The sequence below is a fragment of the Cephus cinctus genome, unplaced genomic scaffold (assembly GCF_000341935.2).
Source record: "Cephus cinctus unplaced genomic scaffold, Ccin1 Ccin1_scaffold3202, whole genome shotgun sequence".
Lineage (NCBI taxonomy): Eukaryota > Metazoa > Arthropoda > Insecta > Hymenoptera > Cephidae > Cephus > Cephus cinctus.
This window is the reverse complement of record NW_014334501.1, coordinates 116,774-142,834: the sequence shown is the minus strand read 5'-3', so window position 1 is coordinate 142,834 and position 26,061 is coordinate 116,774. Positions and strand designations below refer to the sequence as shown.

The 26,061-nt window shown below is 43.7% G+C and overlaps 6 protein-coding genes across 12 annotated transcripts in view; 1 reads left to right on the top strand and 5 right to left on the bottom strand.

Moving 5' to 3' along the window:
- Nucleotides 1-3,175, bottom strand: part of LOC107274490 (protein spaetzle 5) — a 10,434-nt gene extending 7,259 nt beyond the window's left edge. The window contains exons 1-2 of one of the 2 annotated variants that reach the window (XM_015753688.2): nt 2,114-3,166; nt 883-1,955 (exon numbers count right to left, since the gene is read on the bottom strand). In XM_015753688.2, coding sequence (XP_015609174.1) covers nt 883-912 — 30 coding nt within the window. In that variant the 5' untranslated portion in view covers nt 913-1,955; nt 2,114-3,166. Of the gene's footprint in view, nt 1-882 lie in introns of both variants that reach the window. The other variant, XM_015753689.2, reaches the window with a different exon arrangement.
- Nucleotides 3,176-3,830: 655 nt separating this feature from the next.
- Nucleotides 3,831-8,046, top strand: LOC107274488 (ralBP1-associated Eps domain-containing protein 1). Of its 2 annotated transcripts, XM_015753684.2 has the most exons (5): nt 3,831-4,372; nt 4,618-5,902; nt 6,006-6,070; nt 6,172-6,382; nt 6,541-8,046. In XM_015753684.2, the coding sequence occupies exons 1-5, from the start codon at nt 4,199-4,201 to the stop codon at nt 6,723-6,725; spliced, it is 1,920 nt and encodes a 639-aa protein (XP_015609170.1). In that variant the 5' UTR covers nt 3,831-4,198; the 3' UTR covers nt 6,726-8,046. The 2 variants fall into 2 exon arrangements, with proteins under 2 accessions (XP_015609170.1, XP_015609171.1); XM_015753685.2 differs by lacking the exons at nt 6,006-6,070; nt 6,172-6,382.
- A 198-nt stretch (nt 8,047-8,244) lies between these two features.
- LOC107274491 (glyceraldehyde-3-phosphate dehydrogenase 2) lies at nt 8,245-11,107 on the bottom strand. The gene is made up of 5 exons (XM_015753691.2): nt 10,971-11,107; nt 9,923-10,022; nt 9,604-9,843; nt 9,272-9,526; nt 8,245-9,193 (listed from the first exon to the last, which is right to left on the bottom strand). Exons 2-5 carry the CDS (start codon nt 9,998-10,000, stop codon nt 8,759-8,761), a joined length of 1,008 nt encoding a protein of 335 aa, XP_015609177.1. The 5' UTR covers nt 10,001-10,022; nt 10,971-11,107; the 3' UTR covers nt 8,245-8,758.
- Nucleotides 11,108-11,258: 151 nt separating this feature from the next.
- LOC107274492 (glyceraldehyde-3-phosphate dehydrogenase) lies at nt 11,259-13,936 on the bottom strand. Its single transcript, XM_025091752.1, has 7 exons — nt 13,128-13,936; nt 12,810-12,933; nt 12,615-12,730; nt 12,112-12,369; nt 11,896-12,056; nt 11,568-11,762; nt 11,259-11,506 (listed from the first exon to the last, which is right to left on the bottom strand). The coding sequence occupies exons 1-7, from the start codon at nt 13,203-13,205 to the stop codon at nt 11,395-11,397; spliced, it is 1,044 nt and encodes a 347-aa protein (XP_024947520.1). The 5' UTR covers nt 13,206-13,936; the 3' UTR covers nt 11,259-11,394.
- A 135-nt stretch (nt 13,937-14,071) lies between these two features.
- Nucleotides 14,072-16,800, bottom strand: LOC107274489 (hydroxyacid-oxoacid transhydrogenase, mitochondrial). 3 transcript variants are annotated; one of them, XM_015753686.1, is made up of 5 exons: nt 16,443-16,800; nt 16,093-16,201; nt 14,844-15,737; nt 14,485-14,766; nt 14,072-14,407 (listed from the first exon to the last, which is right to left on the bottom strand). In XM_015753686.1, exons 1-5 carry the CDS (start codon nt 16,493-16,495, stop codon nt 14,324-14,326), a joined length of 1,422 nt encoding a protein of 473 aa, XP_015609172.1. In that variant the 5' UTR covers nt 16,496-16,800; the 3' UTR covers nt 14,072-14,323. The 3 variants fall into 3 exon arrangements, with proteins under 3 accessions (XP_015609172.1, XP_024947518.1, XP_024947519.1); XM_025091750.1 differs by lacking the exons at nt 16,093-16,201; nt 16,443-16,800 and adding an exon at nt 15,825-16,085; XM_025091751.1 differs by lacking the exons at nt 16,093-16,201; nt 16,443-16,800 and adding an exon at nt 15,835-16,085.
- A 160-nt stretch (nt 16,801-16,960) lies between these two features.
- LOC107274485 (insulin-like growth factor-binding protein complex acid labile subunit) lies at nt 16,961-25,545 on the bottom strand. Of its 3 annotated transcripts, none has more exons than XM_015753677.2 (8): nt 25,389-25,545; nt 20,693-21,170; nt 20,335-20,612; nt 19,553-20,136; nt 19,125-19,467; nt 18,688-19,053; nt 18,225-18,609; nt 16,961-18,147 (listed from the first exon to the last, which is right to left on the bottom strand). In XM_015753677.2, exons 2-8 carry the CDS (start codon nt 21,155-21,157, stop codon nt 17,758-17,760), a joined length of 2,811 nt encoding a protein of 936 aa, XP_015609163.1. In that variant the 5' UTR covers nt 21,158-21,170; nt 25,389-25,545; the 3' UTR covers nt 16,961-17,757. The 3 variants fall into 3 exon arrangements, with proteins under 3 accessions (XP_015609163.1, XP_015609164.1, XP_024947516.1); XM_015753678.2 differs by lacking the exon at nt 25,389-25,545 and adding an exon at nt 21,671-21,808; XM_025091748.1 differs by lacking the exon at nt 25,389-25,545 and adding an exon at nt 21,279-21,299.
- Nucleotides 25,546-26,061: the final 516 nt, after the last annotated feature.

The following is a 26,061-nucleotide window of genomic DNA, read 5'->3' as shown; positions in this document are numbered from 1 at the left end:
GGGGAAGAGGGGGGAGTAGGGAGGGAGAGCACTCCGGTCAAGGCTCACCAGCCCTTCATTGTCGAGAGGTAGACAGAGTCCAGTACTCGGCTCCTCGCGAAATTCCAGAATCCACATTTCTTTTTTTTTTCCCCAAATAACCAAGACAATTACACCGGTAGACAGGAATGTCCTGCCTAATTACGTTTGACGGTTGGCGGGCAATCGATGAGGAACCTTGAAAAACATATTAATAGAACATCCGCGTTCGGTATTTTGAAAAACAAATTTACAGGATTTCGCATCGTTCCCGCTGCTCCCACGGGACGTCGATTAGGTCGAACGCATTAAAATAATAAAATGAGAACCTTTGAGAATCGGCAGTGATAGAGGAATGTCGGAGGTTACGTAACGAGATGCAAGGTACGTGTAGCTGCTGCCGTTCACTTTGCCGAGAGTTCAAGATCACGATTGTCAGAGGAACGATAGTGGGTGAAGTTACGATTCTAGGATCCCGTGTGCGATCGTTGTCGAGAAACCTCAGGAGGCTGAACGTGACTCCGGAGAAGATGCAGGGTGACTCTTTCGGCCGTCACTGCGTCGCGCATGGACCGTCCGACTGTTCCGATGAATTAAAATGATCAGGGAGCGTAACGTGATACAGAGTGGGAGCTTTTTGGCCTTATCTTTATGTATTCTCATTCCGGGATGCTGGGACTCCTCTTACTCCAGCTAATGATCGATCTCGTTAGGTCTCGTTAGGTCTCGTTAAGCGACTCGTTGACAATACTACACACCGGCAACCTTCGCTGCCACCCAATTCACTGTAACCCAATTCTCTCTAATAGCGCAGGAATAAAGGTGCTCCCGACACCCATAGAACGTAATCAACTAAAGACTTACCAGAAGGATCAATTCGAGTAGCTGTCTCATCGTCACCAGAGACACTCGAGTCCACGTGTAGAGTGACCACTTAAATGTTGGGTCTTCAGCCTCCTAAACAAGCGAATCCAAGGAAGACTGGTGAGGTCGCTTGTTATCGTTCCACCCGCGAATCCCTCCGCCAGTGCCAGTCGAAGGTCCGTTCAGGCGAGCGAGGCGCCACCAGAGGAGACAGTGGAAGCGCAGGGCGACGCGAAGGATATAAGGGACGCAGCGATGAAAGAACCGGAAACTGCCGATGCTTTTACGCGAGATGCACGTTCGCCGATCGCGTAACTATCATTGGGCGATTACAACCGCGAAACTTGAGTCAATACCGACGTTGATGTCAATGTTGACTCTGTCTCCGTCTCTCACGATGACACGTGTCGACTCTGTCAGAAGTCCCGTCGCGCTCTGCGGCTCATATATACCAATGCGCTGGCACGTCCGGGCTCCGGCGCGATTTGCCCCAGATGATTCCACCCGTGTAGCGTATAAAACCTCGGCGACCACAACTTCGAATACGTGGGGGCCCCAGGGTGGGGCTGACAGACGTACACTTTCACTGGCACGCGCGGTGTGCGTACGTGGCCCACTCTTCGGTACAGGACCACACGGCACGACATTGCTCCTTTCTCAGTTCCTTCCTTCCTTCTGCACGGTCCTCGAGAGAGAGAGAGAGAGCCTCCGCTTCTCAGCCACATGCTTCACACGTGTCTCTCCTCGTACAGTACGTTCGCTCGAACTTCTCCTTAACGCCGATGACTCTATTTGCGAATCGAGTCACTCGATGACGGGTAACTGGAGGTCCTGGTCGTTTCGAGAGATCGACTGTGTAGCTGCAGGCAACGACGCAGTTCTTGGCGTTGTGGTAGATTATAGAGAGATCGTAAGACGACTGGTCGTGTAGCAGCGTGGTTCGATGGAAACGACGCGCCGTTAGAAACGGCAGTTACGATCCTCTTGAAAACGTGGTTGGGATAGGACGACCGGCTTTGAAGAACGATCCTTCATTGTCCTTCCTGTGTCTGGTTGAGTAGAGGCTCGTTCCGCTGGAATGTAAATTTCAGTTCGTTACGCAACCTTGTACATTCCCCTTTTTTTTCGATTTTTGGTAAATCCGTGGAAATTTGCCAGGAACTCATGCTTCCAGAATTACTAATCGATTGCCAATAGATTAGTAAATTGATTAGTGATGAATGCGTCTGACACGAGGCAGCTGCATTGTCCTGTCACTTCCTCTGGGCTGTATTGCCAAATCCTTGAAGACTCTGTACCACGGTGTCTCTCCCGAATTAGGACCAGGGTCGTTTGTCGCCTGTTGAGTTCTAGGAAAAATTAGCGACGAATCGAGATCATTCCTCTAGAACGAATTCATTGGCGAGGGAAGCCCTCGTATCGGATCCTGGTTCGTCCTGTGGAAGGTCAGCGACTGGTGCCAGGTGTCTATCGGGCTCAGGATGGGAGCATGGAGGAAGCTGGGAACGAGGTGTGTCCCGTTGAGACGAGGAAACGAAAGGGAACACCCGGGGGACGGGATTGGCGTCTTGTCCAGCCGGTGGCCGATCGGAGTCCTTGATAGTTGACATGAGACCATTATCGAGCTAACGATCGGATCGAAACAATCCTGCGTTAATGTCATGCCACGGATCGGCCATACGTGACACGTTCCACGTTGTAAGCACTGCATACGCTATAAAGTTGCCTACGCACTATTTCCTTCCAGGTACCATAGACACTGGGTTCATTTTGCCACTCGTTGACTTTTTTTTTTTTTTATTTCGCTTTGAAATACTTTGCACCGTGGGAAAGTTATTGGGCAATTGGGCGAAACACTGTTGGCCAAATTCCGAAATTTACTATTGGAGCCGGAAATCTCTTGGCGGAAGGATCTTCATGGCGTACGGTTGATGCGTCGCGGTCCAGGGGTACGACCCTCTTTGGACGTAGAAACGAGATTCGACTACCTATGACTGGCGAGGATCCTTTTATCAGTGGGTGGCAAAGTTCTCCACGGGGACTGTATTCGATTAACGACCAAATTACTGAGAGGTGGGTGCGGTGATCTAATTAATATTTCATCACGCACGATGCCTGACAATTCGATAAATCAAAATCACTCTAATCTCAGAGTCGCCGCACGGTTGACAGATTCGAGACTGGCAGCAGCCTCCGCAAGATGGTGATGACTTGATGATTATGCTAAACACATATAACATCGTTTACACGTTTACTGGTATATGTTTGTTTAGTTCCTTAACACGTAACTCTGTGCTCGTGGCTCTTGTGGATTCTGGCGTCTTTATGGGAACTCTGAATGAATTATTCGTAACCGTAAAGACAAGGAAAAATCTTTGGACTGGAAATTCAAAGAGTTTGTTGTGTGTCTTTGATACTTGGTATGTTACGAGTTAGCGGACACACTTTATGCTCTTAGCACGAATCGTTAATGTCGTTCGTTTATCTCCTGGCATTCCAACACCCACGTCTTACACGACAGTGGCATTGTAATCCACTCCTTCGAGGAAACAGAGCGAAACCTGGATGGCTTCTCGATGGGGGCAATATTATCGGATATGAAAGAGAATATTTCAAATCTTTTGTAAAATAATAAGAGTATGACTAGCTGTGAACGACTGGTGCAAAGATAAATGTAAAAAAATGAATACCTGGGAAATTAAATTTTATTATTATGTTGTACGACTCGTTGTCCTTTTGAAAGATTACTTACACTATTCTCCGATATCTATAACATCGAATCCGGTATTCTAAGCAATATATAGAATTTACGAATTTCAGAAGAATTACTTACTGTTACTGTGCAAGTAGAAGACAATAAGAAACATTTTTATCTAGAGGAGTTAGTAGTATAGCCTATATTTGATAGGTGGCGCCACCGCGCAAGTCTTATATACCCAATGATTACTAATTTGTCGTTAAATAAATTTGAAATGCCACAGTTGGCCCTTTTAAAGACAGGAACACAATTGCAAAGTGGATTCTAAAAACACAACCAAGTGTCAGGACTCAAACTTAATATTTTTCGAGTATGCAACAGTGAGGTACGCAGGCCATAGGAATGTCAAACTGCGAGAAACATGGCGGACGTGAAACGTTTACTGATATTTGGGGTGTAGTTTGCAATCGTCATTTTGCGTACCCAAGAGACAGTCGAGTCAGCGTGTTTACCGGGTACAGTGCGAGATGTGATTAGACCGTTTAGGAATTAAAGGCATAGTTTGCGAGTAGAGCTGAGTGATCTGAGGAAATTCTAGTCAGAATCTAATCCGCCAAGATGGATTGGGACTCGATCACCGTAGCGAATTTACAGCTGACCGAGACGGAACACCGGTATTATGGCGATATATTCATTTATTGCTGTGACAATTGTGAAAGCGAGAGTGTTCCTGTCGTCAAAGCAGCTGAATTGCTTCGCTCGGCCAATCTACCCCGCGACGTCACCATGAAGGTAAAACTTGTCACTATTATTATACTCATGATGGGCTACTTTGCTACTTGGCTACTAGATATTTAAGCGTGTCGGTGCATAGATATATAACGTTACCTACTGTACCGTTCCTGACATCATTTGTTCGTACAGTACACTTGGATGGATTAGAATCTTACAATCTTTCAGATTCCTTGAGTATGTTATAGGAATGTTGCACAGTCTGTAATAGTTAAGATAAGTTATATTTTTTATGTTGCCAACAGATTTTGGATATATGCGTCAGTGCCAAGGGACAAACTCATTTGAGCAGAAAACAATTTTATGCTGCTCTCAAGCTAGTGGCAGCTCATCAGTCTGGATTGGAAATATTTAGGGATGCTGTGACGACTTCCCTCGATGTTATAGCTCTACCTAGATTCAATTGGCCATCTTCGGGAGACGAGGAAGGTGGCAGAAGTTCAGATTCCACAAGAGGCTCCAAAGGTAGATCAGGAGGTCGAGTGCCAGAGAGTACAACGGAGAGTGAAAGTGAGGCTGAATCTCCAAGAGAGGCTGGTGGAAGTACAGATTCCCCTACACCTACTAATAGTGTTACTCAAGAGAGAAACGATGGCACCATGGGCGGAGAAACTATATTAGACTCTGTGACTAGCGAATGGCAAGGTCTTCTAGTGTCAGAGGAACAGCGACAACTTCTAGGAACCGAAGAAGAGAGCTCTGAGCGTCACAGTAGCGATGAGGCTGATGGGGATGGCGATGGATCAGGATTTCCACCAGAGGAAGTATGGACAATTAGTGAGGAGCAACTGGATTATTATACAACTCAGTTTAACTTGTTACAATCTGGACCTGAAGGTCTTTTGGCAGGAACAGTAGCTCGAACATTTTTCGAAAAGTCTCGACTTCCTGTAGCAGAATTAAGACGCATTTGGCAACTAGCAGACGTTACTCGGGACGGAGCACTAAGTCTCGCAGAATTCTACGTAGCGATGCATCTGGTTGTTCTGAGAAGAAACCACGTACCGTTACCAGACGTTCTGCCACCATCGCTGGCTGTACTCCTAGCAATGCAAAAGACGACAACCCCACCGAGTGTTCAGCCAGCACCTCCAGTAACTCAGAGCAGCCCTCCGAGTACCGTAAATACCAGAGACAAGAGTAAAGAGTGGACAAAATTCGTGGATTCGCCAACCGGAACCAGCGGTACCTTAACGAGTCCTGGACCAAAGCCAGTAAACTTTGACTTCCAAAAGGCAGCTGTAGAGAGAGATCCTAAGATTCTACATCCGGTACCATTACGACTGACACCGGAGGCAGCGATTCTAGCATCGGGCGCCAATGGGAATAACAGTAACGGATCGACCTTAGGAGACGAGGAAAGTCAGTATCCTTCGATCAATATGGTTCAGAGACCTTTGGCAAAAAAACCACTGCCACCTCCCGAGGAATCAATAATAGTGACGCCGAAAAAGGAACCTCCGCCGCCACCGCCCCCGAGACCTTACAGAACGCACGCCAGGAGTTCTAGTCTTGATCTAAACAAATTAGGTAAGTGGACCTTTCAGTCGGATCATGGTTACCGTTAGTCACGTTCCTGTATTGTGCCAAGTATTGTAGTATCAGGGTAAGAATTTACGTTTTGGTCGCGTAGGTAAAAATGGTCAAAGTTTCCTGGGCGCACCACCTCTGGTACCACCAAGAGTATCACCGGGAATCGTGAGTCTCGTTCTCTCTATTCTTCTCGTGTGTCTCACTTAGTCTTTCTGTGTCTCGTTGCTGATTCCTCGTTCGACACCGGATTGCGTTTGTATCGGTAGACTTCACCGCGGAAGCTCGTGGGTCAGAGAAGCGAGGGCGAAGGTCAGAAGGCACCCGGTGACAGTCAGGGTTTCGTTGCCGATTTCTCGCATTTCTCGCCAAAAGGTGACGCGCCTGAGAATCCACCAGTGGAAAGCAGTAACGTTCAGCAATCTCAGCAATTTGCTGGAATCTGCGGAGCTTTCCATATCTACAGAAAGCCCAGTCCAAGTAAGAAGCATGATTTAGATAGACATAGAAGCACGATGATTATTCCATTCAAATCATTAGCACTGGTGACATACATTAATCATTAGCAATTTTTGTTGGCTTCGCTAGATTCAAAGGTTTTGCACTCTATTGCTGCTTTTTCTCGTGAATTTTCGTAGAACGCGATGGCAACGACGACGACGCCGGGAAGGACGACCCCGAAGATCCCAGGAGGTTGAACTTGCAGGAACTGAGAGAAAGAAATGCAGAACTACGACTTGTTTGCGAGGAACTGACACGTGAACTTGCATCGGCGCTTCAAGAGCGGATCAACCTGCGTGCGAAATTGTTGCTGTTGACCTGATCGATCCTTTTCGTTTCTCTTCATTCGTCTCTTCGTTTCCTCCTCTTCTTCTCATCCTCCATACAATACAATTCCTCTAGGAATCTATACTTTCACTGGTTTCTCTCCCGAGTCTCATCTTTCCACACAATCGTCGTATCGTCCTAGACTACTTTCCTCAGATCAATTTATTTTTTCCCCATCCAGTATTCCTGGTGATCAGTTTAATTTTGACTTAGCTTTCATCATTTCCTAGTTTCAAAAGTTATCTAGAACATTAATCGACCATGTGAAAAGTTTAACGTACTTTCTTTTACTTGAATGGGGCAATGGAATATCCTACATCCTATCTCTGTCTTGTGAAATTAGCATCATTAACTAATTTTCCTAATTTTCTGTACATTGCCATGTCTTATACTTTTATTCACTGAATCTTAACGAATATATCTGCCCGTTGATATTATATTTATGCATGTCGTGGTAACGCGTCGGTCACTCGGTGACCAGAGCCTTACGGATCATTGTGAAATGACTAAGCAAAAAGATGCAAAAATATATATACAGGATTATCTTGCTGCGAGCGCAACAAGAATGCAATAAACGTTTAAATTCTTTGAAAAATATCGAAGCGTTCTCCCAGATCTTTAAGGCGTATGGCAACTGTCAAGTTTGACTGGTGCGCTTGAGTCGGATAGTTTTGTATCGTATAATTACATATACATATATTATATATAGACAGTGTTAAAGAATATGAAGCCGTGTTGTGAAAGAGAGAAGCAACTGTTTGATGTCTCGTGTCGTGGAGGAAAAAATCAATGCCGACGTCATTATCGGAAGAACGTTCCTTGTTACGTAAAAGTATTTTTCATCTTCGTCCCCTTTAGTATTTTTTGTTTTTCACTGCTCTCGCAAAAATACCCAATAATTTTACGCGGAGACTGTGATGCTAATTTGCGATCGAAAATTAATTTAAAGAAATGTACGATCTTGTCAATTTCTGGTACTGGATCTCATTGCAATATCAATTGCACCTGGCACGGGTCCCGACATTCTGTATTATAGTAGACTCGTAATTCGCCTGTAGTTTGCGTACGATTTTCTTTTAGACGAATTGATTGACATTTTTCTGTGCCATTGCCATACAAAGAACGATATTTTGTTATCATTATTATTAACGGTTGCCAATTTCTCTCGACGTGAGAATCTTCGCTGTTCATACCAGGGAAATTCCGTCAGGCAATGAGAAACTGTAGCTACAAGTCAACGATTAGAGAATTAAGAAGCATTTTTGTAATTGTATAAATACGGTGTATAATGTATATAAAGTTACTTCCCGAATCGATTTATTCTTATTAGTCTGTCTAGTGAGGTGGGATGTAATGTAAATTAGATTGGCAAAAAAAGAAACAATTATCTTGGGGTTTCACTGATTTTTATTATTATCTATGTTCGCATGAAAAATAATATTAATGAGAAGAAAAAAATTATAATATTCTTCGTGTAGTTCTTGAGGATGCTGAGTGAATGGATGATAAAACCGTTAACACGTAAAAGTGTATATGTAATTATCATCATAGGTGGAATTACAATGAACTATGCAAATTACATCGACAATCATAGACCGCGTTTCATGAAATTTTTTAAAAGTTCGGAGCACAAGGCGAGGGATATCACTTAAAAGATTTATTTAAAACAAATTTTTCTCATTAATCCTTGAATCAGCAAAACGAAAAACTGTCTACGAAGTTAATAGTCGGCTAGACTATAGTTTGTACTCGTGGCAGCGGGGAAGATATCGACGGAACAATCTTCTCATAAGAATTTGTAACAACGGGAACGTCGACCCTTCGAATCCCATCGAACAGTACGTCCCCTTCCCTTCACCCTCGCCCCGATTCTCGGTTTACAACACTACACCTATCCATGACCGTGAATACCAACGTCCATCCAGCATTTTGACCACAATGACGATTCCTTCGAAAATGGCGCAAAACGACAGAAGCAGCGTTTGGGGATGATTACGTTGACTCGGGTATTTCCTCGTCTAGGACTCTTTACTGGTCCTTGGTCTGCATGAACTTGATGAGGTCGATAACACGGCTGGAGTAGCCAAACTCGTTATCGTACCAGGAGATGAGTTTAACGAACTGGTCGTTCAGCGGGATTCCAGCCTTGGCGTCAAATATGCTGGAGCGGTTGTCGCCGATGAAGTCCGAAGAGACAACATCATCCTCGGTGTATCCCAGGATACCGTCAAGAGGACCACCTGCGGCAGCAGCTTCCTTGACCTTGGCCTTGATAGCGTCGTAGGTCGCAGGCTTGCCGAGACGGACAGTCAAATCGACGACGGAAACGTTGGCAACAGGAACACGGAAAGCCATTCCGGTGAGTTTACCATTCAGAGAAGGAATGACCTTTCCTACTGCCTTGGCAGCACCAGTGGCCGCAGGAATGATGTTTTGGGCAGCACCACGTCCATCACGCCACAGCTGAACAGGAAAATTATTAATATTAGAAAATCACATGGATACGATACTTCAAGGTGCTGTATTCATTTTTTACCCTACCTTGCCGGAAGGACCATCAACGGTCTTCTGCGTAGCAGTAGTGGCATGAACAGTAGTCATGAGACCTTCGACGATTTCGAAGTTATCGTGGACAACCTTAGCGAGAGGAGCTAGACAGTTGGTGGTACAGGAAGCATTAGAGACGACCTTGTAGCTGGGATCGTAGGCATCGAGGTTGACACCAACGACGAACATGGGAGCATCGGCAGAGGGTGCGGAGATTATGACTTTCTTGGCACCACCTTCCAAGTGAGCCTATAAAACATGAACGATGAATTAGGATTGGCACGGACCTTGCACATGAAATTTACAAATCATCTTGGTTTACTTACTGAAGCTTTTTCAATTGTGGTGAAAACGCCGGTAGACTCTACGACGTATTCAGCACCAGCCTTGGCCCAGGGGATGGCCTTGGGGTCACGCTCGCTGAAGACGGCGATCTTTTTGCCGTTGACAACCAAATTACCGTCCTGGGCAGTAACTTCACCCTTGAACTTTCCGTGGGTGGAGTCATACTTGAACATGTAGACCATGTAGTCCAGACCGATGAACGGGTCGTTGATGGCGACGACCTGTTCAAGAAGGAATTATAAAATAGTCATTTCGTTGAATCACTAATTTTTATCAAAGGAATAGAGAAAAAAGACCCACCTCTCCGCCACGTTCGAGGGAAGCCCTCAGGACCAGACGACCAATACGGCCGAATCCGTTGATTCCAATTTTACTCATGTTTTTGGTTTTCGGAGGATAACTAAAAATAAAAAATCAGAATACATAAAGCTGGAATTTGAGGAAGTGATCGAGTAGCAAGTCTGATGCTTGTTCGTTGTTAGTTTCACGATTAACAATTGTAGTTACAATGTAACAATGTCAAGTTTCAAAATATGTAAATGAAGGAAAAACACATCAGTGGCCTTTTGGATGAGTTCATGTAGATACAAAGAAGAATTTTATGAAATCGTTAAATTTTATTAAATGTTGTAAGATTCCTAGAGGTCATTCAAGGTCGAGAAGAGCGTGCTCTTGCCAATGTCATTGCTAAGTGTGCATTCTGGTGACCCCTAGCATGACCTTGGAGATCGTGCCAGATCCAAGGGTGGCTGAATTTCATTTACAAAAGCTATTCTAGATGCTCCGTATTTATTAGGTCAGGGAACGCGTAGCGACATGACAGATTGACAGCGCCCCAGCTCCCATTATAACGAGCTGATATAACTGACAAAATGGCGAACTGCAAATTGTGAGCCGTAGCGGCATCTACTCCGAGTTCAGATCTTTTGATACGAGCCTTAATTTACATGACGGAACGAAGAAAATAAATTCTATCCTCAGACATAAAATTACAACCGCTACGTGAAAACTTGCACGTACCGTAGCAAATTTCTAGATTTTTCATAGATCGACGAACCGGAATAACCTAGTAGCACTTGCAGTAACGAAGATCTTAACGTTTTACTGAAATATCCCAATTAGGAAGTTACTCAAGAGGCCGGTAATAGGACGATCAAATATGGAATAAGCTGGCGATATGGCAGAAACAAATTTTCTATTACAACACTGGCCATCGCCCGTTGAATACCGTTCCTCAGAAAAAATATCACGTTTTTTGTATTTTCTGAATGACAACCGACATCCGAGGCTTTGCTAAGGAATCCGGGGATGCTGGACGTCGTGGAGATGAGTGATGAAAATTACTTACGTGGCAAAACAGAACCTTACACTGCGGCTAGCACGGAAACAGTGTCATTTGAAGGGCACCGAACAGTAATATAACCGGCTTCTACGTCTGCGTATGCGCGTTACGCGTCTACTTCGTAATGGCGGAGGAGCTCAGCGGTAGGGATGACTATTCGGCTCGTTCGGCCGTACTCGGGTCACGTGAATCGTCTCCGTACGTGCCAGTATCGACGTGCAGGACAGCGCGAGATTCAACCGACGTTTTATCCCACATCGAAGCAGATCGAAGCATCGTAGTTATTCTCATTCCCATATCAATATCCAGTATCCGTTTTTATTCCTCTTTGCGATATAACATTTTAACTACATATATTCACACTCAGTGCTTTCCTCTCCTTTTATTTCTTCCAAGATTACAAGAACATTTAGTGGAAGGCGATATGGACTCAGTCGTCATCCTCATCTTCTCCTACCTGATGCACGTTTTTAGAATCAGGCTCATTCATATACTTGAGCAAGTCCACTATTCTGTGAGCATATCCGTACTCGTTGTCGTACCTGAGAAACAATGCTCTAATTAGAGATAGAAATCGATAGATTGTAAATCGATATGAATTACCAGGCGATGACTTTTATAAACGTGCTCGTTTGCGGAATGACGGCTTTCGCATCGAAGACACAGGAATACGTCGTGTGATTAAAATCGGATGAAACACAGTCGTCTTCCGTGTAGGCCATGATGTCTTTGAATTCAGTTTCCGTCGCTTCCTTCACGGTCTTCTTGATTTCGTCGTACGTCGTAGGCTTGTTGACCCTTGACGATCGATAATATCTACTGTAAGCCCAGCTGCCCCAGTGCTCGAAAGGGAACGAACTTTTTTCGTATTGGAATTTTCGAAAATTCCTCAACGAAGAGATCTACCCTTATCGTTTAAGGTCTAGGATACCTGAATGTAATGTCGCACAGTGAAACGTTCGGCACGGGAACGCGAAACGCTATGGCAGAAACTTTGTCTTTCAGTTCGGGAATTATTTTCCCTAGTGACTTTGCAGCACCGGTCGACGTGGGGATGATATTCTGAAGGCACCCTCGGCCGTCGCGCCACAACTGCAATTCTACGTTCAAAATTCGAATTCCACATTCGGTCTCAGAATTTACTTACTTTTCCCGTTGGTCCGTCCACAGTTTTTTGTGCGGCGGTCGTTGCGTGCACGCTCGTTATCATTGCCTCGATCACTTCAAACTTGTCGTGCATCACTTTGACAATTGGCGCGACGCAGTTGGTCGTGCACGAAGCGGCCGATACGACGTGTCCCTTTTTCGGATCGTAGCAGCGATGATTCACGCCGAAAACGTACATGGGTGCGTCGATGGATGGTGCGGTTATCAGAACCCTCTTGGCACCCCCATCTATATGCAACTGTCAATCAACGGTGCTATCTAAATAATTCCATTTGAGCAATATGACGCAATCCTTATACATAATGGTGAAAGGACTCCCTAGAATGACAACGTGCTGGACTGCACGCAGCAGTAACGTAGATGTAATTACGTCAAGTCGGGTCTCGTGATTTACTGGGAAACCGATGAAAAAAAAAAAAAAATTACGTCAACTCGAAATTGTCCTCCCGACTAAATGGGCAATAAAATGATGAAATCACTCACACTCGCTTTCTCCAAGGTAGTGAACACTCCAGTGGCCTCGACGACGAATGTCACACCCAGATCCTTCCATTTGATCTTCGAAGGATCTTTTTCCTGCGACGTTGATATCCGTCGCTCTCGATTGACGCAACGTGAACAATTAATAATTTAATAATGACCGGGGATCATGGGTATTTTTTTTTTCCTTATCATTACCACCTATCAGCAATGCATCCCCTTCGCAGTCAACATGTTCAGGATACTGGCCATGAGTCGAATCGTACTTGAAAAGGTAGACCATGTAATCCGTCGTGATGAACGGATCATTCAGATGTCTCACCTTCACATCTCTGTATACATTTATCTTACGACTCTGGAAACGCTCGCTCTTCGCCCGAAGATCGACGCCAATTTCCGATTTCATAATAAAGCATCCTCGCGATTTATTCTTATACCGACGAGATGGGAATATTTTTTAAAAATTTTTTTTTTTTTTTTTTTTTTTTTTTTTTTTCATTATATCATATTTCGTACCTCAAGTCCCTTCTCAAGACATGCTCGCAGGCACATTCTACCTATTCTACCAAATCCGTTGATCCCGACCGTAGTCATTATTTACTATTGATTTATTTGATATATACCATCATTATTTTCACTCCAGCACAGAGCTGTGGAATATTTGAGCTGTGCTTATGGTAAATAATCTGAAGTTTCGTACAAGCCAGATAAAATGACTCTCGAGTTGAAAATCTAGTCTTATGAAAATCATCTGAGTCCTCTCGTTATTGAACTCGTACGACTCTGTGCACAGTTTGAGTTAACAAGTAGAATGCTCAGCCCTGTTCACCGAGTAGGTACGTTTCTTGGTTTACCACCGCGAAGAGTCAGTCTAATTATAAGACTGAGATATTCCAAAGGGAGAATCGTTGCTTTTTATAGAGACTCTCGGTGCTCCAGTACACGTGGCTAGTTGATCGTGTGAGTCTATCCCGAATGGGAAACCTATTGATTCGTAGTGCGTACGTCATTATTTATAAACCTAACGTTTTATTTGGAGCATTCAATGTCGACGAGTGAACTATCGGATAGATTGAAGAAAGTAGTTGCAGCGTGTCGTCAGCTATCTTCATCTATCATGAAGAGCTCAGTGATGAAATTAAAACGGTAATTCTTCGTATTTATAGACTCGTATTTTCAGATTTTTAGTAGAATTACGAAAAACTATATGTTACAGTGTTTACGTCGCTTAGATGATTCTGAATGGCGTTATTTAATTAGAAAGAGTTATCATTACGGAGAGGCCGCGAGTGTTTACGGAACTTGGATTAATTCGGGGGCCCGTCAGTCAATCGAGTTAAGTTGCGTAAGCTGAATAATTTGTTTGTTTGCAAAATTATCGTCAAACTCAAACAATACGCAGTTACGTTCGAGGAATCGAAAGAAGATATACTCGCACGGATATGTACAGCGAATGGACGTGTAGTAGAAAAGTTATTTATTGCAAATTTTATACAAAAAATTCATTGTAAGGATATCAGTGAAGAGATAAGCCTTGTGGAGGGTTTAGAACTTAATTTGTAGTATCGTAATTAAACAAGACTCGGATTAGTCGGTAATTGGCTAACTAATTTGTTAAGTTTTGGTACACGATATAAAAATACCGTTCCACAATGCTAATTGTCTTTATTGATTCCTCGCTTGATGTTGCAGCTTTCGACTTTTCCTCCTTTTCAGTAAATCGAAAATGATTTCTCGAAGAGCTCCGCAAGATCTTCCTCGGATTGCTCTCGCGGTGCCAGTTTAGTAATACGATGCTAAGCACAGAGAAAGAAATCCAAATGAAACTGTACTTCCTTCAAAGCCTATGAATGAGTAAGACAGAAAGTTCTACCTGCGGCAAAGTTCCCTGCACTAGAGTCGGAATGTCTTCCTTCTTGAATCCCAGTTCGGCCAGTCCATTCTCGACCTTCATAATCCTCATGTACCCTCTGACGGTATCAGCCAAGATCTTACCAGCATCATCCCTCTTGGCATTAGCCACATCCGCTCCCAGTAATTCAGCAGCTTCCAAGTGTCTTTCCGGACAAGCACTTCCGGTGAACGAGAAGACAGCTGGGGCCGAAATGACAACGGACAGTCCATGTGGCACGATCGGATGGTCCTTACTGTATCCCTGGAGAGGAAATGCATTTTTTTTTTTTAATACCCGTTAACGATTTCCAAACGATTTCAACAGTCGACAATTCGTACTTCCGGTTGGAAAGTGCGAACGTTCCCACTGATAGGATAAGACAGTCCGTGGCAGAGATGAACTCCTGCGTTGCCAAAACCAACTCCGGCCATCGTGCTGGCCAGGTGCATGTGACTTCTGGCTTCCAAGTCATCCTGATTGTAGACGGCCCTTTCAAAGTACTTCCTCATGACCTGCAGGGCATACCTGGCCCATACGTCGCTCACGGGGTTGCTGCCCTGATAAGCGGGCCTCAGAATCGGATTGGTCGGACAGGGTGTCCTCTCGCTGTAAGGAATCGCGGTGAACGACTCCAGTGCGTGGCACAGAACGTCAAAGCCTGAATAGGCGCAGACCCTTTCGGGCAGAGTCAACGTGTGATTAGGATCGATAATGCCGAGTGTCGGCCGAAGCGCCCGATTGGCGATTCCCGTCTTGGCTTTCAATGGTCTGTAGTCGAAGATCGTAACGCCCGTCGTTTCGGAACCTGTTCCAGATGTCGTTGGAACTGCTATCAGTGGCTTCAGCGGAACGAGCACCGGTTTGCCCTTGCCTATTGGCGCATTCACGTAATCCAGCAGTTCGGCTTCCGGGTCGCTCGCGTACAGATTTGCTGCTTTGCAAGTGTCCATTACCGAACCACCGCCCACTGCTACGTAAGCATCGAATTTCCCCTCTTTTGCAAATTTTATAGAGTCCTCCAAACTGGCTTCCGTTGGTTCCACTCGGACTTTGTCATAGACGTCAAAGTTCACGCTGTGCTTGGTCAAGCTGTCTACGACTGTTTTGACAGGTGTCAGTTTGGCAAGATTCGGATCTGTCATCAAGCACACCTTCTTAGCTCCAAAATTTTCCATATCCATTCCGATCTCACGTGTCACGCCAATTCCGTACCTGACAGTGGAACAGGCCATCTGGAAAATCACACGTGTTATTACAATCGACAATCCGTCGATTAATCGTAACGTACGATAATTATTACACTTTTTTTTTAATTCAATCTTTTTACACCTGCAAACGCGTTCGTCATTCATTTCATTTTATCTTTGCGTAGAGTGTAAACATTATCAAGGTGGCAGCTCCTTATCTTCTGAGAACTGTTCTAGTCCGATTTTCCGGTTCTTTAATTTGATACGTTTCACGCGTCACTAATGTTCGACTTCTTGTCAACACGTTACGTAAGCTTCCGAAGCCACGAGTGCCGTTTTATTTATTTCACGTAATGTTTTTTTTTTTTCCACGCGTCAAGTTTGACTCTTTCGAATTTACCTCGAATGCATATTCCTTGGGTGGCGCAGTAGTCGCATTGGTGCTGCGTGCATTTCCATGATTATGAGAAATCCCACCTCCAGGATTTCCATGAGCCGGACACTTGCATCTGAAAGAATGCAAATTTTCGGAGTTATCAAATCTATGGAAACGTAACTTCTTATCGTCCGCTTCGCGCCGTATATAAATTATCTACCGGAGGTCATTCAACCTTAAAGAATCTCTCGAAAGGAATACCGGCCCTGTCAATAAAGCAACGTACACAACGCTTTTAAGCGCTACTTCAATATCTATCCCGCGGTGCATCGCTGCACTTGAGCTTAATTGCACTTCGATGCATCTCTACTTACGATTGTGACGAAATAACCTGCAGCAAATCCACCACTCGTCTTCTTGGCAACATTTTCAGTGAAACGGTATTAAGAATTTAAAAAAAAAAAACCAAATGATCAGCAGGGAATACGAGTTCCCAATCTCTCGCGTCGTTCTACCAGCTCGGTTGTCGAGGAGCAACTTTTCTGCCTGTTTGTCTTCGTTGCTTCGATCCCTTCTTCTTCGTCGTTTCTCCTCCATGCTCCACACATGCATTGGCTCATCGAATAGGTGAAGAACACACATGCCATTACGTCAATGTTCGAGAACACCAACACTGTTGAATTATCTCGCAGCAGCGTCCGATACGGCACAAGGCCGCGAGTGGTGGGGAAGCTATTTGTCAATGACTTACTCGAAGTTGGTTGTGTTTGTGAAAATTTGCAAATCTCTGATAACGATTGAAAAATATGTTTACCCTAACGTAAAAATAATACCTGTGGAATTTACGATAACTGATGTACCTAGTCGTGCACGTATTTACCTGGACTGATGCTTCGCTATAATCAGAATTTTATTAAAATATTATTATATTATGTACAGTGGATAGTATAAAGTAGGGAAATTATCGACGTTAGTCCTTCGAACTTAATAAACCAATCAGTTGCACGGCCCAGATCGAGCTCTTAATCATTATACTATTCATAGAGTGTGTTATACTATGGTATTACGCATCTTACTGCATATATTACTATGACTGGGTGCCCCATTCTCAAATTCGGAATGAGTCTCAGTGCGTGTAAAATTACAAAATTATTTACCGAGATATAACAAAAGTTTAAGTATTGCATGTTTAAGTAGTAATATTTTTTTTTCGTGATATCTCAGCTGCTAGATAGCAAAAGTCGATAAAATTCGTAAGAGACGCCTCTTTTACGTCGAACGTTATTACGATTTTTTTTTCAATTAAAAATCTTGGAACTTGTATAAATTATTTTGTTGTATTTTTTTTATCAATGTGACATGACATGTTTTTTAGTGGATCTCTGGCCTTCTGCTTGTCTCAAACACAATACCTTACGCAGCAAATATACTATGCAATGAACGAATATACATACATGGTACTCACCCAAATAGGGGAGCACCCTAAACGAAAACTGGCTATTCGTTACTAATTTGTTATCGAAATATTAGTGCAAGCTGGCACGACTGTCACTCGTTACAGCATGGAGCGTCGATTTTGAAATTAGTTTGAAAATTCTTTATCGGTGTCTGAATAACAATCAGGCCGAAAGTCTGCGTCTACTCTAGAAGATGGTCTTCGTTATTAAGGTTAAAAGCTTTTTGAACAAATTATACGCTCTCTGGCACGATCTTGTCGTAGTGAAAAGTACTACTGGAATAGAAGCTGCCTCTCTTGGGCATTTGTGGAGTGGCGATCTCCTCCTGAAGTGACTTGTACACCAAGCCGCAGTTCTTGTTGTCGACCAGACCCTGGCGAAGCATCATCGGCGCCCTGAGTACCGGACCACGTCCATGACGACGTGCTAGGCATCTGGCGCAGTGTGCTATCAGCAGGACTACTGCCAGGGTGACTATTATCACAGTCACTATCGGCCAGAGTGTTCCTTTGTACCAAGAATTATAGAGCGGCTGACTTGCTTCAGTGTAATATTCGTACTTCTGGTCCTGGGATGACCAGACGTTGTCGATCTCGCCGTTCTGACCTTGGCCATAATCGAACTGCAGGCAGATGTATAATTCGCATTTAGCTGAGGTATCTCAACAGGAGAATATAACGTTGCGCAGCCAATAAATACCTGATTATCGTTGATTTCGTCTCCTCCCAGCAGAAGATTAGAATCACGCGGGATGTCAGAGACTGGTGGACGATTATTAGGTCTGTGCGGAACTGGTCTGGGCGGTGGTCCTTCGTCGAGGCTGTCGCAGATGAGCTTGGCAAGATCACTCCATTGGCCGACTGCTTGAGCTTCCGCATAGTCTTCGATATTTACACGATTCCTGATGTAACGAAGAGTCTCCGTTGGTGTGACCCCGTGATCCAGCAGCCATTGCATAGCCTGGTTAAATTCCTCGTCGCAGACCAATGGGTTGTGCGAAATGTCCAAGCCTGATAGCTTCGGCATCGCCCTCAGTTCCTCTATTGTGATACGCTGAAGGTGGTTTTCACGAACCGACAGGAACCTTTGACAAAATTAAATGTCAATAGAGGTGAGCTTTAAGAAAAATGATTCTTAATACTCTATTCCATGTTAATTATACCTGAGGCTCTCGAGGGGCTTTCTTGCTTCGCTCCAGACTCGCTCCAAGGAACAGCGACTGACGTCCAGTCTGGATAAATTGGGCGTCCAAAAGAATGGTGTGACCTGCAGGGTCACCAGAGGATTTCCAGCGAGATTCAACTTGGTCAAGGTCATAGCACCTTGGAACATGTTTTTTTCCAGTGTCTCCAACATGTTGTTAGACAGATCGAATTCGCGAAGGGAGGACAGCTGGCTCAGGAGTCCCTCGGGAAGCCTGGCCAAGCGGTTTCTCGACAAATTCAGCGACGTTATAGCAGGCATGGCATTGAAAGTATCTTTTTCGAGATAGGACAATCCGCAACCAGCACACTCCAGGCGGTAGACACTGTCAATATTTTGAATTTAAAATTAAGATGCTATTGCTTCGCCAGCCGGTTAATTTGAAATGTAATGTACCTGAAAGTTTCATACTCCTGATTTTCAGTCTTAAAGACGGGCAGCGTTTCTAGACCTGGATTGTCATTCATCAGCAAGATCTGAAGTCTGGAATTGGACTTGAAGTGCTGCTCCGTCAATGATGTGATTTTGTTGTCACTGATATCTAATTTGGTAAGCTGATTGAGACCAGAGAACGCGTGCGGATGAATTCTTTTCAAGCCGTTCGATGACAGTATTAACTCGTCCAAGGAAGGAAGGAACATGAGGTCATCCTTGGCTATGATCTTGATCTTATTGCGGGATGCATGTAGACTCGTCAGTTTGGAAGCCCTGATGACCGCCAAAGTGGACAGACTGTTTCCTGTGCAAAGAGTTCAAAATTTAAATTTTTACAAAATTATTCGGTAATAATAACCGGTACTTATAGTTTAAATATTCTTGTCTACCTGAAACACGAAGAGTATAGAGACCCTTATTGTTGAAAATATCCATTGGAAATCCGCTGATCTGATTCTCCGAGAGATCAAGTTCAACCAGCGACTGAAGAGAACTGAAATGAGCCTTTTCGACGCTCTTGAGCTTGTTTCCACTGAGATTAATGTAGGTGAGACTAGGCATTTTTAAAAAAGCATATGCCGGAAGGCGGCCGATTCCATTGTTCGAAAAGTCAAATTCAGTGACAGACGGTGCGTCTAAGAGGAATCTGCCGACGTTTCCTCTCATCTGAGGATACTGAATTGGATTTCCGGAAATAGTCAGTAAACTGAGTTGACTATTGTTCCGAAAGGTATCCGGATGAACCCTGATCAGACCGTTCCTGGTGAGATTCACTGCAAACAGGAATGGAATTCCGTCGAAGGCGGTGCGATTCAATTCGGAAATTCTGGTGTCCACGATCGTTATTGATTCCACGTGCTTAAGTCCGCGAGCACGTAGGGCGTGATCTGCCAGTCGGATGTCACCAGCATTTTCGATTATCAGATGAGCTATTTCACCAGTAAACGTTTGTTCGTCCGTGAGCTTGGAGCATCTAGAATACAACATGAGATAGTGACACGAAAATTTTTTTTTTTTTTTTTTTTTTTTTTTTTTTTTTTTTTTTTTTTTTTTTTTTTTTTTTTTTTTTTTTTTTTCTCGAAAATAATCTGATAAACGCGTATAGTGTCGAGTTCGTTTGGATTATTTGTCCAAAGAGGTGAATCGCGATCACCTGATAAGATTTTCATACCTGGCTTTTGTAGCTGCAGCATATTGTCCGTCGCACCTACAATACTGGGGACAATTCGTCATGTCTTCTTCGTCAATATCGTCGTCCACGTCGTCGTCGTCGTCGTATTCATCATCATCGTCGTCTTCGTCTTCCTCGTCTTCTTCGAGGTCGTTGTTGTAGACATCCTCCTCCTCGAGGAGCTTCTTCAGAGCATTACTTTCCATCGTACTGGAGTTTTCGTAAATTGGATACTTCAGGGCCTCGGCTTTGATGGCCTTACCCAATTCTTCCTGAATCTAACAAGACAAATCGGACGTTTATTTAACATGGACCAACGCCTCGGAGTCTGATATTATTTTTACAACGAGGTACCAACCTTTTGATTGGTGGTCTGCTCCTCCAGGGAGCGAATCTCCTGCAGAAGATTATCCTTGGGACTCAGGTATGGCAAAGCAATATGCTCGAAGTCAAAGCTAGAGCTGGTTAACTCTGGTTTAGATGGCACAGCTGGCGGCGGTCGAGTTTTTCGATATGCGGAACCAACGTTTGGTCCTTGAGCTTCTGACAGTTTTGGACTTTCTGAATATCCGGAAGCATCCACTGGCACCTTTGAGGGCACGAGTACATTCTGTTCCTCATTACTTGAATGAAAAATTTCGATCGAAGAACTCGTAGATGATGGATCAGAATCAATTGGGAGGAACTCCTTCGGCGGTAGCTCGGGTGGACCTAGTGGTCCAGAAGATGACTCATGGAACTCTGGTGGGTCGACTGTAGTAGTACCAGCGGATACTGCAGTCGCCAAATAAATCGCCAGCAGCAAAGCTGCTTTTCCCTTCATCGTGTATCTTGCTCTAAAAAAAAAAAAGAAAAGCAATCCAATCAGGAACTCTTAAGCGATTTATAAAACACATAAGATATGAAATTTTACAAAACACGAATTACGCATCCAACTTATGGACCTTGTCAAATGTAGAAAATTTAAAAAGTACAGTCCGTTAAAGAAATAATTATCGATGATCTCCAGAAGAAACGCCTTCAACACAGGCTCTCAGTTTTTTTTGGGCCTGATGTACTAGATAGTGACAGTCGAGCATCGACATAGTTTAGTATTTAGGAAGTCTCCCCTTCACGGACCCTGGGACTCTTCACTGATTGGACAGCGTCAATCGTGCGTCTGCGCTCGGCTCGCAGCATCCGTGAAACGGGCGAGAGATTACACGCGCAGTAAAAGGTTGTTAGGGGGGCGGGGCGGGAGGGGGGGCGAATGCAACTATAGCACTTGGGACTTTTGATCATTGAGATAAACACAAACACTCGACATACACCGCCGAATAGCAAAGAACAGATTTACCTGGATATTGTACCGTGAGGACGATTACGAAAAACGTATAGATAGAAAAGGCAGAATCACACGCAAGAAAAGTAATGGCTTATCCGAATAGTGTTGTTCTGACGCGTGAAAGAATCGATTAGCACGATCCACGCCTCTTTCGCGTAGCAACAGATCCTGAGTGCGTGTGCGTATTGGGTTTGAACTTTGAGCATGTGTCTGCGCCTTTTATCAGGATCGTTATCGGCGCAGATGACTCGTTGTTCCGTAAATCGACGCCACTATTAAACTACCTTATCAAGAGGGGTTTTCACATCTTTCGAATGGCGTCCATTTATGGCTCTCAAACAATTCTAAAAACATTTTTCTTCCTAATCAGCCAATCATGCGTTATCACGTGATTCAGAGACACCAGCGGTTTTCCAGCATCCAGTATATCTTTTATGGTATATATATTGAATAGCTCTAGGATCTTTGTGGAATGTGGGTCAGATAGAAAAATATCGAACGTCACTCTTCAAGCAGATATGCAATCCCCTCCACTAGCATAGCTCAGGCCTGCCTGCATGTAGCGACATGGTTTTCATTACAATTTACAGCTCAGACGGTAGACATTACGCAGTAGTCACCTGAGAATCTTCGAGTCCTCAGTACTTACTGATAACAATGAGACACATTATACTTTGCTCTTGGCATTTTGCATGGAAACATCAGCCGTTCGCGAACTTTGGTTACTTTTGCGAATCGTCATGTTCTTTGTGCACTATCTAGAAGTACTTCGTGCGACAATCCTGAACCTGGCCGATCTTCGCCTACGGCGATAACATTTTTTTGCGAATAATCGAGAGACGAAATAGTTGCCATGATTTGCTCTTTAATGTATCCTCTAGCCGGAGATTATTATTATCAACGATCTCGAGATAACGCATCATTTTGAACGCGTGTTATGCATCGTCTTTTTGATGTAGCTGTATTGAAATTAATATTGAATGACAGCTTTAATCAGGAAGAATTCTTCTAAGTGATATACCGTGTTTAATATATGTCCGATACTGCATTAGTATTCCTTATTGGTATAAGCACTATACGTAAGTTGATGACCCATAGAACGATAAATCGCCGATTTTTATTGTTCGACGCGACTGATTTTTATTATCATTACGGTTCCAGGCAAGGTTGCTTTGTTACGTTCTTAGGTTGTTAGGTTGGTAATCTCGTTTATTCGATATGAATACAGAAAGTCTATTTGGAGATTTTATCCGATGGTGGAACGAGACGAGAAAGTTGATGGGACGATTACAAAGGGACGTGGGTTCGCTGTACCTTGGGTCTCTACCGACCCATTTCCAATACTAGGATTACAATGCGGTAGGATTGGAATTTTGGTAAAATAGGCATTTCGATGAAGAACAAGAAATACACAGCAGCCCCAGAGTCTCCGCAGGTACTTGTATTCTCGAAGAGCCTATAGAACGTACGGAAGGTACGAGTACCAGCTGGGCCTGACGGGCCCTTTGTTCCTCCGTACAATTTTTCTGCTCCAGGGCAACCCAGGTAAAGTTACCTGTGAACTAAGCAGGTGGTCCCATGCTCATCCCTCATGGGATCAAATAAGCAAAGGGCCTCACGGGGACCGTAAACCCTGACAATGCCTTCTAAAAAATGTCTCAACTCATAGACCATATTTCCTCATCGGTGTAAAGCGTTTAAATAAAACTTGCTAATCGCTCGTAAATTTCATTCAAAACGTTATTATCCAATTTAATTTTTTTATTAGCAAGTGCTAAATGAACTTTTACTATCGAATGACATTACGCAGTTTCGCGCGTCGTTCGTGCGACAAAGACCAATTGATTCGTGGTGTGGTGCACACCTTTAAGCCGCAGCACTGCACCACTCGGGTGACAACCTTGCAAAAATGAACGGTGATGTCGCAATTTGCGACAGTCACCGCTATACCGGTGTCAATGATTTCGGTTCTCGCAATTTCGCAATTCAAAGCTGTCCATCCGAATGCAGTCTTTGCTGCCCGCTGTAATGTATTTCTCGTTACTGTCAAAATTTAAAAATATCCTTGCCAATCGTTCTGGTGAATTTGCCAAATTTCGCTCGTTAGGCTTTTACCAGGCAACGATTCTATCCGCTTCAGATTGCCTTTACTAAAGCGGTATCAACTCCATTATCACAAAGATATCGGGCACAGGGTTTTATCATCAGCCTTATCACTATATTTGCTTCGCGCGTACAAAAGTATGTTTGTTTCGTCTCCGATCGCCATTGCTCTTAAGGTGGCTGCACTTTCCTCCTCTCTCGCGGAATGCGCAAAGGATTGTCGCTCGTTAATTTTTCAGGAAAATATATTTACTCGGGGAATAAGAATCCCTTGGCTGAAACATACACGCGTTTCTTATTTAATTTTTTGATATTGAATCACTGACTGCTTCTGGGCTACGATCAACATTCTTAGATGTACGATGTTACGTCGATAGAACCTCCATATGGTCCGTACACTTAAATAATTTTGATAATAATTAGGCTAGCATGAAAATTATTTAATTTTTCAAAAAATTTCGCAACAATGACTAGTCGACGTGACGCTTCAATGCTTAACGATTTCTTAGACCTCGTTTGTTCCCCACCTTTTTTTTTTACATAATTTCCAGCCTCTAAATTCTCCTTCTTAGGCTGCCTTCTGACACTCGTTTTTCTAGACTATCTTGTCAATGCGTACGTGTACCTAGCTTTTATCGTACCGTTATCGATAACTAAACCTCACCTACGTAATGGCTTTCAGCAGGTACTTCTATAACCATTTTCTTCACGTGACATTCTCCGCTCTACCTGCGCTCAACGCGGAATGCGGAAAACTTAGTGAAATCTAAAAGGCAACAATCAAGGCTAAATATAGAATGCACTTTTTGCTCAATTTTATACCCTACTCGAAATGGAGCCACGATGAAAATGACTCAACACGTTTCGAAGAGGCTGCGTCTGCGTCGCGACGCCTTGACCATGAATACGTCTGTGCCTAAATATGTACATGTATCTAGGATCGGAAACAGGAAGAATCCTAGCGAAACGCACAGCGATCAGTTTCGGAGCAAATTACAAGAATCAAGTGGCACTCAGAGGGAAATTATACAAAGCTGTGTACATTGGTCGAGTAAGTCCGGATATGACGTCATAAATTCGATGACGATTTTTGTACGAGGATCGCGATGTTCAGGAGTATCGTGAGGCGCTCGGTCGGCATCTAGTGTAAACTGTCAACATCCACGGCCACCCACCGAAGAATCCGATAGCTCAGAGATTATTCAGATTCCTACAGGACGTTAAGAAATTCCCGAATCCCCGTTAATATTCCATTTTCAAAGTCTACGTGCAAAGACTCACGAGCATTACGAAATCGATGACACTTTTGGAGATTTCAAGGAAATCACTGGTATTCACTGGTAAGACGGTAATCGAGAAATTGTTTTCTTTTTTTTTTTTTTTTTTCATAAAATTTACGTGCATTTTTTAATACAGGTAAATAAACATATTCAACGATTCGCGACAATTGAATTTCGAGAGTCGTGAGGAGTCGCTGTCTGTTCGTATGGAATCCAGTGAAGCGGAGCAGCCATTTCGACCGAAGAGACCGCGGACGATTTTACCGATTAACAGACCCGGAATATGCTTTCGATTCTCGATTGTCATAATGGCGACGGTAGTAAACTTGTAATATTTGGGGACTTACCTCCTCCTCTCCTGTGGTCCTGTAATTTAGTCCCTAGTGAATGACAGGTTATTTATTCTTGAATGTTCCTCGGAGTTCTTGTAGTCGTAGTCGTGGTGGTACGCGTAGCGCAGCGAGCTCTTGGAATTTCTGAAGCTACGTACTACAAAACCTGCAGGAGTGGGGCCACTGGGCCCCTCAGGGTCGAGTATGCTGTCGAAGGGGGGATCACGCATTCAGGTAGTTCAGGTAACAGGTCGTCGTTGTGCTGCCATCTTCTACCAGCCTCTAGTGATGTTCTCCGAATTGGAGTGCGCTGTCGATATTGTACCTGGTGGGCTGAACTTTCAGGCTTAAAATTGTGTCAGGTCCTTTCTTCTCATTCGGGCATTGACAAAATTTAAGAAAAATTAAATGTATCAAAATTTGAGTTCACCGACTTTAAAAAACTATTGAGCGTTGCCGAGACTGTTAGCGATAGCTGAAAAGTCAGGTATCTGTAATGCAATTCAATATTTGACAGACTGTCATCTGCTTTCAGATAATCGAACTGCTTCGTGATGCCTGTTCGATCGGTATACTGAACATTCGATAAAATGATAATGATAACACTGAATGAAAATTATTAAATTTATTAAATTAGTAAAATAATTTTAGATGCTTGCAATTTATTTTATAAAAATTTTATTAAAAA

What these genes read in the sequence shown, in the direction of transcription:
- LOC107274488 (XM_015753684.2), top strand. Translation starts at nt 4,199, where the DNA reads ATGGATTGGGACTCGATCACCGTAGCGAATTTACAGCTGACCGAGACG. An exon ending in CCCGCGACGTCACCATGAAG is followed by an intron (nt 4,373 to 4,617) that starts GTAAAACTTGTC and finishes TGTTGCCAACAG; the next exon opens with ATTTTGGATATATGCGTCAG. An exon ending in CAAGAGTATCACCGGGAATC is followed by an intron (nt 6,071 to 6,171) that starts GTGAGTCTCGTT and finishes TTGTATCGGTAG; the next exon opens with ACTTCACCGCGGAAGCTCGT.
- LOC107274491 (XM_015753691.2), bottom strand. Translation starts at nt 10,000, where the DNA reads ATGAGTAAAATTGGAATCAACGGATTCGGCCGTATTGGTCGTCTGGTC. An exon ending in CCCTCGAACGTGGCGGAGAG is followed by an intron (nt 9,844 to 9,922) that starts GTGGGTCTTTTT and finishes CTTCTTGAACAG; the next exon opens with GTCGTCGCCATCAACGACCC. An exon ending in TTGATGGTCCTTCCGGCAAG is followed by an intron (nt 9,194 to 9,271) that starts GTAGGGTAAAAA and finishes TTTCCTGTTCAG; the next exon opens with CTGTGGCGTGATGGACGTGG.
- LOC107274492 (XM_025091752.1), bottom strand. Translation starts at nt 13,205, where the DNA reads ATGACTACGGTCGGGATCAACGGATTTGGTAGAATAGGTAGAATGTGC. An exon ending in GTCTTGAGAAGGGACTTGAG is followed by an intron (nt 12,934 to 13,127) that starts GTACGAAATATG and finishes AGAGATGTGAAG; the next exon opens with GTGAGACATCTGAATGATCC. An exon ending in TTTATAAAAGTCATCGCCTG is followed by an intron (nt 11,507 to 11,567) that starts GTAATTCATATC and finishes ATTGTTTCTCAG; the next exon opens with GTACGACAACGAGTACGGAT.
- LOC107274489 (XM_015753686.1), bottom strand. Translation starts at nt 16,495, where the DNA reads ATGTTGCCAAGAAGACGAGTGGTGGATTTGCTGCAGGTTATTTCGTCA. An exon ending in CCAAGGAATATGCATTCGAG is followed by an intron (nt 15,738 to 16,092) that starts GTAAATTCGAAA and finishes GTGATTTTCCAG; the next exon opens with ATGGCCTGTTCCACTGTCAG. An exon ending in TGCAGGGAACTTTGCCGCAG is followed by an intron (nt 14,408 to 14,484) that starts GTAGAACTTTCT and finishes CTCTGTGCTTAG; the next exon opens with CATCGTATTACTAAACTGGC.
- LOC107274485 (XM_015753677.2), bottom strand. Translation starts at nt 21,157, where the DNA reads ATGAAGGGAAAAGCAGCTTTGCTGCTGGCGATTTATTTGGCGACTGCA. An exon ending in GCTGCAGCTACAAAAGCCAG is followed by an intron (nt 20,137 to 20,334) that starts GTATGAAAATCT and finishes GTTGTATTCTAG; the next exon opens with ATGCTCCAAGCTCACGGACG. An exon ending in CAGGAGTATGAAACTTTCAG is followed by an intron (nt 19,054 to 19,124) that starts GTACATTACATT and finishes AAATATTGACAG; the next exon opens with TGTCTACCGCCTGGAGTGTG.